Raw genomic sequence first — 12,320 nt, forward strand, 5'->3', positions numbered from 1 at the left:
ATCTTTTAGAAAAGAATGTCAACAATATATTTATACATATCGGTGCAGGGGTGTCATTAAATTTGGAATATTTGATAATATAAATTTCTCGAAATTCTCGTCAATTTCAAATCTTCTGAACCTTTATATTAAGGAAACAAACAATATAAAAATATTAAAAAAGGGAAATGTAAAATATACAGAAAGGCAATTAAAGGCATATACAGTCACGAACATGGCACTTCCCTTGATCACCGCTTTCTTCCTTTTCCATCCCCCCTCTCTCTCTCTCAGCAATACAAACAAACAAAATCTCTCTCTCTCTCTCTCTCAGCAATACAAACAAAATCTCTCTCCCTCTCTCTCTCTCCAACAGAAACAAGGCAACTATATTCCTGAACAATACACATACATAAACAAGTATAACCGCGTGAAAAACCCTAGTTGCATCCCCAATTCATATACACACAAATACAATACAATTTTTCCCTAAATGATCAAATTATTGTATAACATAAGTAGACACATATAATCGATGAAGCGATTTCGTCGATGCGGTGCGCGGAGATTCATCCTCTCGCTCCTTGCTGTATCCGTTGTTATTCCTATCTTCGTTCTCTCTCAAAGGCTTATTAATCTCACTTCTGAAGGTTAATTTATGTTTATTTTAATGTATTTATATGTTTTTATTGTATTGAATTGTTTCAGATGATTGTGTGTGTGTTTGTGTGTGCAGGATCAAGATCGAATATTGAAGATTTGTCCACTATTGTATGATCCTCCTTTCTCATCTTTTCCGTCTTTATGTATATGTAATTATTTCTATGTTTGTTATATATTGTAACTGTTATTGTTTACGCGTTTGTCGGTTATTCTATGAATTAGGATAAAAAATGTGTACTTTTGTATAATAGTAGAGTTTACTTTCGTGATTTTGTAAAAGGATGTGTTGAATTGAGAATGTGCACAAGAGAGTTCGTAGATGTGATGGAAAAAAGTGTCTTATGATTTTGGAACCGTAGGTGGTGAAGTAGATTGGATTTCGTTTATTAATATTAGCGAGTGTAGGTAGTAATTTGTGATTGGGAATGATTGTTGATGGTGTTTTTTAAATTTTGTTCAGAAGTACAGAAAAGATATTCTCAATCTCAGATCATCAGATCAGGTATATAAAGTTCGTTAGTGTTTGTTTGTTGTAAACCAAGATGTACCTTTATTTTTTCCACTAAGGAATGTGGTATATTGTTGTTTAGGGGGATGATACCGATGTAAATGAACCACCTTCATTAGTGTACAAAGATGAAGATGTTAGTGCTGGTTCTTTTGGTAAGGAAGTAAAGAATGAAGAACGTAGATACAGTGGAGGCATTGTTACCCTGTCTGAGAAGAATGGTTTGTGCTGTTGGATGTGATTATGCTGATTAATTAATATCTTTGTATTTACTGTTCCTGACACTATTTTATTCTAATAATTCAGGAACCAAGCATGAGGCAGAAGAAAACAGTCGGCAAACTGAAACAAAGAATTCATTGTCCGCATCTGAGGGAAAGGTAAGACGCTCATCCCATCATGAACATCATATTCAGTAAATAACTCGCGTCTCATACTTCAGAAAAAGGAAAAGAGATATTTAGTTGTCATCTATACTATATTATAATAGACGAAACATTAAAAGTTTGGTAGTCGGTCGGTCGGTACTTGATGAAATTACTTATTACCCTTAATTTGATTATCTTTTTTAATACATCATGCCTAAAACGTCTACGAGCAGCCAAGTCTATTTTACACCATTTAGAATTCTATGTCACTTGAAATAGAAGAGTTCGAATTGGCCGAAGGAAAAAAAATGTGCGCAGGGAGAGTTGTGTTACCTAGCCAACCAGATTGAAATCGATATCAAAGCTATAATAAATAGCACAGAGTACAATTTGCTTCAAATATATTCATTTAGTTTTATTATTAAAAATAAAAATAAATGGGCTATTAAAAAAAATGGAGTTGTACATCTGCTAAATTACTAATATATACTAAACTATAATAGATATGTTGAGTTATAATTTATTTCAGTCGTTATCTCCTTATTTTAATTATTAAAAAATAATGATGTTATACACCTACTAAATTACTAAATCGATAAACCATTAGACATATTGTCCTCATCCTCTTAAACTACATCGTTTTCCTAAACTACGAACACAGTTCCGGCCTAATTATTTTATTTTATTGATTATAAATCTATAATTATTTTATATTTTTATAAATACATTAAAGTTTTTATATGGTTGAATAAATAAAATTTAAAAAATATTAATGGAAGCCGCTGCATCGCACCGCGCCAATAATATTTATTGTTTTGTTTTAACCCAATGCAGCAAATTCGACTATATTGAGCCCAAATGAATAGTGTATATTATTTTCTTTTATTCTAAAGATATTATAAGTACCAACGAATTATCATTTAATTTTAGGTTTCTTAAACAATTACTTTCTGAAATTATTTAATTGTCGTGAATTAATTAATTTTTTAATTTGACATAATTATATTATATAATATTATCGTTAAAAATTATGAAACCCCTGAAATAAAGAGATATATATATATATATATCTAGACATAGCAGGCGAGTAGAAAACGGTGTTTGGGTAGATATAGACGGTGTTCGGGTTAAAAAACAATAAATGCTACTGATGTTGTCAAAACAATTAGACTATTGAACCGCACTAAAAAACTTTAAAATAAAAAATAATTCGTTAGTTGATATAATGACATCAGGCTAAAAAATAATATATTTCTTACTCTTTTAACAACTATAATTGATACAATATTAAAATATAAAAAATAATATAACAATTATTTAAAACAACCGTGCATCGCACGGGTTTTAGGCTAGTAACATGTAATATTATGTCTGTCTTTTTAACTGGAGAATCCTTTGCAAATACAAGATTGACGCATCCTACGGAATATCAATATACATGTAAAAAGTCTACATTGCATATGTTAATATATAAAATTTACCTTTACATCCCAAGTAGGGGTGCAACTAGGCTGATTAGGGCTGGGTTGTGATCAATTAGGAAAGCTGGGAAGTAGTCAGACTAGACTTGTTTAGTTTTGACTTACATCTTGCCTCTTGGAGCCAGGGCATATTGTAATGAGCTGGTATACTTAACATTTTGATTACAAATATAGAATATTGTGTTCTGGGAGTCGGCACATTGAAATAAGTTTTATATTGCATTATATTAGTTACTATTAAGATTAAGCAGACATAATAACGATTTAGTTACTATTATTTTTTATTTTTTATTTTTTTTTGCTAAATTTTAGTTACTATTATTAACTGATTTAGCATACATATTAATGATTAATATGTATCACTCCATGTCTGAGCAACATTTGCAACTGAATTAATAGTGAAATTATTTTTTCCAAATGCTTCTTTAATGTTAACATGATGATGCATTTACAGTTCTTTTTTCTTCTTTTTAAATGTGGCACAGGTCTTTTGATTTAGAGTAGTCAATATTTATTAATCACATCAAGTTGTTCATTGGTAATACCTTGACTAGTGGAATGCTAAAGTAAACTTCTTGAGATACGCTAAAGTTAACTTCTACAACAATGTATACTTCGACTTATGCAACTTGATAAAGTAGACTTCCTGAGATACATTAAAACTGAAGAAGGATGGTAAATATGCTAAAATAGTACCTGATAGGACCTAAAGCATTAAATATTTTCGGAAATCTATGAATAAATGTCAAGGTCTGAAACAAGGATATACAACTTTAATTTCTGATAATGTGAAAAGATTGATACCTATGGAGTACTGTAACAAATGCAACTGACCCACCTGACTCCATATATGTTGTTGCAGAAGTTGTAGTTGGATGTTGTAGGTTCAAATCCTACAGAGCGTGATTCCGTTTCACTGAGTAGTGGGAATGTAGGATGAGGAATATGTGCCAAACCTTATAATTGACCTGAAAGATACAGGAAAGACTGCATTAAGTATAGTTTAACTTATTGACTATTCAGTTCTTTGTTGTGTAACTGGACTTCCTAAGTAGACCACACATATAATTTAGCTACCCATTTGGACTGGGACCACTTGGATGATTGAAATGGTAAATCTTTTATGGAACGGGAAGAAGTGGTTGTAGTCACGAGGTATATTGACGTTTCTATTAGGTTTGTGGCCTAATCATTTGGTTTGCATTGCTTATCGTATGTGCTTTAGAGATTAATTATGCTACAAGTTCTGCTTTAGAGATTAATTTATGCTAGCATAGAGATTGATGTTTGCTGCTGCTTATTTTCATTTTCCATTATCTGTTTTTACTTTCTGGATTCTGTTTTTGCTATAGCCATACTTTTCTTGTTTTCTTTGGGGTAGAAAGTACCTAATGGAGACGTGCATCAACAAAATCGAGAACTGCAACCACCATTAGGAAGGGCAGTAGATCAGAAAGTAAAGGAGATAAAAGATCAGGTCATTAGGGCCAAAGCATATTTGAATTTTGCACCGCCAAATAGCAATTCCCATTTGGTGAAAGAATTGAAGATGCGAATCAAAGAATTGGAACGTGTAGCAAGTGATACCACACGAGATTCAAACTTATCCAAGAGGTAAGTTCATTAGTTTCTTTTATCTTACATAATTACATTTGACATGTTTATCCTTTGGAGATGTAAAACCATTTTAAAGAAGCGTGGAAGAAAGATTCGTCGACGTATATACAATCTTAATTTTTCTAATTGTTCATCTTGTTCTGCTTTAAGCATCTGTTCTTTTCTCCTTCAGTATTTTACCTGTTATGTTGTATACTCTATGCATGATATGCTGTGAACACTAATTAAATTCTACCCTTTGCTTAATGTTTGGGTATCCATTGATACCTGTGCTGAATATAATTATGCCGGTTTGTAAAATTTAAAATATTTTCGGTCATATAGGGATAAAGATGAACTAGCATTAAAAAAGGAAACAAACTCGATTATAATAATGATTTATGTAGAGGAATATGCTCCGTGTTTGTGTCATTTATGTCTGTAGTGGAGAGATGAATTAGCTTTAGTTGTCATTTTTAATGGATTGATTAAGGAATGCAATGTCTTTCTTAGTTTAAAAATAATCAGCTTCATATACGATTGTAAAATGAATTCTTCAGGGCTTTGCAGAGGTCAAGTTTAATGGAGGTGACTTTGTCAAAAGCCAATCGTGTATACCCTGATTGTAATGATATGGTCAAAAAGCTCCGTGCTATGACATACAATGCTGAAGAACTAGTCCTGGCACGGAAGAAGGAAACAACTTTTCTAGTTCAGCTTGTTGGAAGGACTACTCCAAAAGGTCTTCACTGTCTCTCTATGCGGTTAACTGCAGAATACTTTGCACTTGAACCTGAGAAAAGAAAGCTTCCCAACCAGGACTTGCATGATGCAGATTCATATCATTTTGCTATCTTCTCCGACAATGTATTGGCTTGTTCAGTGGTTGTGCAGTCAACCATTGCTGCTGCTCGGGTATGTAGTGAAGTTTCAATTTACACTCAGTTATTGTTTCTAAAGATAGCATGAGTATGCCCAAACGGAACTGATAAATAGAAAAATATTATATAAAATTGAAATGAGTAACTACTGTTCGCTAAAGTAGTATTTTACTAATAATCTCACTTGTAGTCAAATCCTTACTTGTAAATAAGGATGTTTTTTTGCTTAATTGTAGTAACTATAATAGATATGCAGCAGCCCTGTTGATGGAATACGTTATGAAAGAAATATATCACTAATGTTGGAGAAAGAGGGTTAGTACTTGTATGCACTTGGTGTAATTACTTAATTACTGCTAGGGTGTAGATTTGGTACTTTTGGTGAACCATTAGATTTTAGAATCTTCGAGTGCACAGGTATACATAGATTCCAGTACCTTTTTCTTATATTTATAGGCCGAAACTGAAAAGTGAAAATCCTCAGTATGTCCATATTTAAACCAATCATAGTTTTGTTGCACAATGTCAAGCTATTATTTTGTATATTTGTGAAGCACATAGTGAGATTTTAATTGTAACTGGACTCCTGCAGGAACCGGAGAGGATCATCTTCCATATAGTAACAGATTCTCTCAATTTACCCGCAATGTCAATGTGGTTCTTGTTATATCCTCCTGATAAAGCCACAATTGAGATCCAGAGCATAGCCAAATTCAAATGGCTGTCCAATAACATTGATATAACAAAGCAAAAGGAAGATTCTCCTGACACAAGATATAATTCTGCACTGAACCACCTTCGGTTCTATCTACCGGACATGTTTCCCAAGCTGAACAAGATAGTGCTCCTTGACCATGATGTGATTGTTCAAAGGGACCTGACAGAGCTTTGGAAAATTGAGATGATGGGAAAAACGAATGGTGCAGTGGAAACTTGTCAAGTTGACAATCCTTCGTTTCGTAGTATGGATATGTTTATTAATTTTTCAGACCCATTTGTGGCAAGCAAGTTTGATGTTGAGGCATGCACGTGGGCATTTGGGATGAATATATTTGATTTGCAAGAATGGAGAAGAAGAAATTTAACCAGGGACTACGAGGAATATCTGCTACTGGTAATGCATACAAGCTTATTTTATGCTGTAAATAATTAATTTATCACCTTTAAAATCATTCATTTTTTATGAAATTTGTGGTCAAATTTAAGTTAATATTGAGCTTGCTAAAAACCATGCATCTTTTGATAAGTTCTGGAGATCAATTTTATTCCTCGCCAGTTTATTGACATGTTTTGCTGTTCAGGGTAAGCAAAGGCCGTTATGGAAAGCTGGTAGCTTGCCTTTAGGATGGATCACCTTCTACAATAACACTGTGCCCTTGGACAGTAAATGGCATGTTCTGGGGTTGGGGTATCAATCCGGTGTCAAGCAGCCTGATATTGATCAGGCTGCAGTGATACACTATGATGGTATCATGAAGCCATGGCTAGACATTGGACTTGAGAAATACAAGCTCTACTGGAGGAGACGGATAAACTATAGCCTACCATTTTTGCAACAGTGCAACATTCAATAATAGTTAGATCAACATAGAAGTCTGATTATCACTCTGACAAACTACATGAGTTGACATAAAATTTCTATATGATTCTATACATTTTTTAATGTAAATTTCAACTCATATGACCCCTCTCAGTTCTCAATTCTTTCAACCTTCAGCATTAGGTGCCAATTCAAGTTTAGCAATAATAGTGAATAAGATAGTTCTGTGGGATGTGGTTGTACTCTTGGATTCTCTGTATATAATTCCTGATAGAGCAGGGTATTGTTTTGTTACACTTAATCTCGATAGATATTTTGCAGCAAGAATAATAGTAATTAGATTCTAAGTTTTTTTTTCTCGAAATCAGATTGGCCTGGTTTGATATTTAGTATATTCTTGTTAATGGACATACATGCATATTAGTAGCTTTTTCGTTGCCGTTGGCAATGTGATTTTAGTTGTCAAGTATTGGAAATTGTTGACCGGGTTCATTGGAAGTTTACCTCATTTTTGCCGTTGGAAGTTTACCCAGGTCAAAAACTGGGGGGATTTACTATTGTATCTTAAATCTTTTTCATTGTCTGGGAAACGCTCTTTGGTTGTAGCGAATTGAGATAAAGGTTGTGGCTAGTATGGCTTTAGTTTTAGGATGACGTGGAAGAAATCATCTGGGTGGATGTAAAGTTAATCCAGCCTGTCTATTCATTATCCAATAAGTTGTGGTGCTGCAGTGTGGTTGAGCCAACCAAATGAATGTTGTTGTAAGATATTTTTCGTAAAGCCTTGTGAAAACAGAGTAATTGTAATACCACAAGTTTTGATCTTCATCTAAATCATAGATTCTTAGTAATGGCAGCAATTACAGGTTGCAACTTCGCAATGGTGGTCACCAGTATGGGCATTGGGCAGAAGGTACCTGCTGTGCGCTCTGTTGTTGGTATGATTTCTTCTGTTCCCTTGTTACATTGAAAACAACACACTAAACCAAAACCAATATAGCATTCTATTCCGAAGTAAGGTTTTGAGAGCTAAAAAATAAGAATTTCAACCATATATCAAAAAATAGACATAGTTTAACATATTCATTTCGTTCTATAAAGTAAGACTGAGTATTCCATATTTCCATGTTTGAGGAGAATGCGAGTTATCATATATATATATGCACTAAATCTCAATCAAAACACAAGTTATTGTCCCTTATACAAACTAGTTATCATATATACTGATGTCATACATACCTGAAGGGTTGCCTGTGATGCCAAGAGGGGAAAAAGTGAGATGTTCAATGGAAGGGAGGTGTAGCAGTAGCATAGACTCTAAAGTGGGGATGGGAGCATCGTTAGTTGCGGTGGCCACTGGTGCAGCCATGTCAAGCAGCCCGGCAGCTATGGCTTTAGTTGATGAGAGATTAAGTACAGAAGGAACGGGACTTCCTTTTGGTTTGAGTAATAATCTTCTTGGGTGGATTCTATTGGGCATGTTTGGTTTGATTTGGTCTCTTTATTTCATCTACGCCTCTGGCCTTGATGAGGATGATGATTCCGGATTGTCCCTGTGAACACCTGCTGGTTGACACATAGCTGTTGTATACTATACTTAAAATTCCCATTGCACTTTTGACTATACTTGAATGACCAACCTATAAAGGAAGTGAGGGAGATTCCATGCGCTAATATGTACTTGTAAAAGTTTAATCGCATACATATTTCGTCAAGCTTCTGCAAGTAAATGCAGCTATGGTGGCAACATATTTGAAGAAATGGTTGCTTTCTGTGCATGCTGTCATTTAAAAAACGTTATGCATTTAAAAATAATTTGCTTAGAGGGATAAGTGATGTGGATAACTTTGGGAGCACATAACTCGTTCTCTGCATAACATTTAACTAGTGTGATACACGATCATTTTAATTATTATATATTATAAATTATAATTTTAATAATATTTTGCTTGTATGATTCGATCTTATATTAGTTGAATAATAATTTTTAAAATTATATCTAATCTTTCTCTTTAATTTGATCTGTTGAGTGATCAAAAAATAAAAATCAAAATTTTAATATTTGGTATTTAATTTTTATCTTTAATATAATAGATATAGATAGATTTGTCTGGCAGTTAAAAAACACATAACCATAATATCTTTCTCAAGAGATGTATGCAAAGCAACAAAGGGTTGATCATCTCATATTGTCACCTCTCCTTACCTATAATTTTGTCACATATACTTATATAGGGAATCAAATCAAATTTAAGCACTCCGATTCAAAGACTCTTTACTTAAAAGTTTAAGTTAAGAGAAAATGCCGTTTGGCACTTCATATTTCTGCCACATATGGGCCGAAAGCCCATTATTAATTTGGACGTACTGTTTGGCAAAAATATGAAACCCATCATTTATCCTCAAAGTTGGTTGACCCCACAATCCCATTCAGCCATTCTCATTCTGCATTTTCTTATTTTGCAGCCGAACAATTTAATATCATTTCCTTTACCTAACAAAATATATTCCCTGTCCACTTTGCACAACGCAACTAACCTTCTTGTTTCAATTAGTAAACAATTATTTTTTTATTTTTGTATTGACGTATTAAAAATATTATATTAAAATATTTAAAGTAAATTTTAAATTTTATTTTTGTCTTCATGAATAATATATATTATATAATTTTATTATGGGGTCATTATTCTTACTTTATTTTTTAAAAAAATTCATGTATCAAAATTATTAATTTATGTAATTTGTAATTTATATTTTAATTTTGTTACAAAAAAATTACAAACTTATAAGTTCTGATTTACCAAACACATTATCAACTTATAATTGATTTATACGTAAAATTATCCAAACACCTAAATAACTTATCTTTTCAACTTTAATTTATAAGTTACATTTTTTAAGAAACCCCAAACGGGCCCATAGTTAGGGAATCGTTTTGCTCCCTGTAGTGATTGCTCATTTTAAAAGTATTGTTTTATATGGAATTTATACTTAATTTTATTCGATATCGAATAAATTAGATGTAAATTTCTTTTTTGTCTTTGCTAAATATTATTAGAGTAAAATAATTTTTTGATTCCCTTTCATGGAATGAAAATTGGAAAATTTTTAACATGTGTGACCCCGGGTGTAAACGAGCCAAACGGTTCGTGAGTTACTCGATATTGGCTTGTAAAAAATTTGAGTTCGACTCGAAAATAATCAAGCCGAGTTCGAACTTTTAGAATTTTTTATCGAGCTCGAGCTTCAAATTACTCGACTCGTAAGTTTCGAGAGCCTTATCGAGCTTCTATTATTTTTAATTTTTTTATTAAAAATATATTTTTATTATAAATATTAATATTTTTGATATATTATCGAATTAAACTTGAGCCGAACTCGAGTTAATTACATTTCAGGTTTTTTTAATATTTAGTAAAATAATTCAAGTTTTCAAACTGAACTCGAGCCACCCGAACATTTTATGAGCTGAGATTTAAATTTCGAGCTTGAGCTCGAGTTCAAGTTGAAACCCGAAATATTTTAATTAAGTTAAAACTGAGTCTAACAGTATTAACCTCGGCTTGGCTCGATTACATCCGTGACCCCTTACGGAGCAATTGGATATTAGACAACACATCTTTGAGGTTTAAAAGTATTGTTTTGAATAATATTGATTATACTTTGGAAGAACAATTTATTGATACTGAAGTTTGCATGTATATGTCCTGAATTTCTGACCAAAGTGAAGGGGATAAACATGTGGGCTGCGACGAGCTTTCCTGATCCAGCTACCCCTTGGCCCGGACATTAATTATCCCTTTATGGAACATTCAACTCTCTATTTTTCACTTATCTTGTGTTACACAAATTTTAAAATTATATGCGTCGCAAGATAAAATTGTATTCTCGCCTTCTTTAATTTCGATTTCACATTGGTGCTGCTTTGTTATTCAAATGCATTTTTCCGGATTTTTTCCCCGGTTCTTCTCGGTAAAGTTGAATTCTCGGCTTCTTTAGTTTCGTGTTCATATTTATTCTTCTTTATTATTCAAATGCATATTTTCGTGTCTTGTAGGTTGGGCTGAATTTGAGCTTAGACATAACATATACTTCGAAACGAGTATATGTTAGGACCTCTGAAACGAGTTATCAAAATCGTTCTCAAAATACAGATGTGTAAAGTGAATTGCTTAATAACTTTGCGGATGATTAAATGAAACCCGCGGTGTATATATATGTTCCGAGAAATTGATAAATGGGGAAATTTTTGGAACAAATTGGGGTTTCGATCACTGAATTTGTAATGACTGAGTTATCAAGCCTAGCGAGGCTTTGAATAATTTAAAAACTTGATGGAAGAGGATAAATTAGCGTTGTTAGGAAACAGAAGATGAGGTATTCAGGAACCGGAAAAAGAAGAATTTATGCGTGTGAGAATATATGATCAAATTTGTAAGTATGTATGTGAAACGTTAATAGAAGAATGGTGAGAGGCAAAGTAGTGATGATTAATTGTGTATGTATGGTGGCATAGAAGATAGACAAAAAACAAGCAGCATAAGTTAAAGCGTACCGTGAGGTAATTAAATAAATGTCCAATCCAACTTTTGGTGGAAAGCGCAGCTAGCAGAGAAAGGAGTAGGAAGAAGCTGCCAAACTCAGGATGGATATCGCCATGATTTTTTATATTAATACAATGAAAGCCCCCCCCCATACACACACAGATATATATATATATATACGGTTACATGGTTTGATGGCGCTATCCTTCCTGAGCTTTGCAGACCCTCCTCCTATTATGAATTTACTTACTTTTCGATCTTCTGCTAAACATAATAAATCTGCGCAGTTTGTTTGTATGTACATACAACTACTTAAAAAAAGTGGTAGAACAAACAGCTAAAGCTCATGTATCGTAAATATTCGGTGGTGCGGAAAGAAATATATAGGAAGGACAAGGACAGAATATATGGGGTTAGGCTTTTACCAAGTAAAGGATACATACATCTGTTCGTGGGAGTACGGATTGCATTATATCATTACAATCGTTCGTTTTAATCATCTTCTATTATGTGGTGGTAACTCTATTTCTTCCCGGATCTTCTCCTCTCTCACGTAAACTCGAGCCCTGTCCACGTGGCGGATGATGTGTGGTTAACCTGCTATGTAGGGGACTCTGCAAAATAGAACCGGAGGAGGGGCTGCGTCCCTGCAGCAACTCCGGTGTGAGAATAAGAATGAGGTTTCTTGAAGAAGAAGAATAGGGAAGAAGGAGATATTCAAACTATCTGTATGGTGGTGTGTGTACAGGTGTGTAGCAGC

At 33.4% G+C, this 12,320-nt stretch overlaps 2 protein-coding genes across 2 annotated transcripts; both read left to right on the forward strand.

Moving 5' to 3' along the window:
• Positions 1-234: 234 nt before the first annotated feature.
• Positions 235-8,794, forward strand: LOC141696784 (putative galacturonosyltransferase 6). Its single transcript, XM_074500909.1, has 10 exons — positions 235-629; positions 716-750; positions 1,103-1,144; positions 1,233-1,371; positions 1,457-1,530; positions 4,381-4,613; positions 5,156-5,510; positions 6,069-6,590; positions 6,778-7,954; positions 8,262-8,794. Exons 1-9 carry the CDS (start codon positions 515-517, stop codon positions 7,048-7,050), a joined length of 1,788 nt encoding a protein of 595 aa, XP_074357010.1. The 5' UTR covers positions 235-514; the 3' UTR covers positions 7,051-7,954; positions 8,262-8,794.
• Positions 7,867-8,575, forward strand: LOC141695954 (photosystem II reaction center W protein, chloroplastic-like). The gene is made up of 2 exons (XM_074500155.1): positions 7,867-7,954; positions 8,262-8,575. Exons 1-2 carry the CDS (start codon positions 7,867-7,869, stop codon positions 8,573-8,575), a joined length of 402 nt encoding a protein of 133 aa, XP_074356256.1.
• Positions 8,795-12,320: the final 3,526 nt, after the last annotated feature.

The sequence above is a fragment of the Apium graveolens genome, chromosome 11, assembly GCF_009905375.1.
Source record: "Apium graveolens cultivar Ventura chromosome 11, ASM990537v1, whole genome shotgun sequence".
NCBI classification, from domain to species: domain Eukaryota; kingdom Viridiplantae; phylum Streptophyta; class Magnoliopsida; order Apiales; family Apiaceae; genus Apium; species Apium graveolens.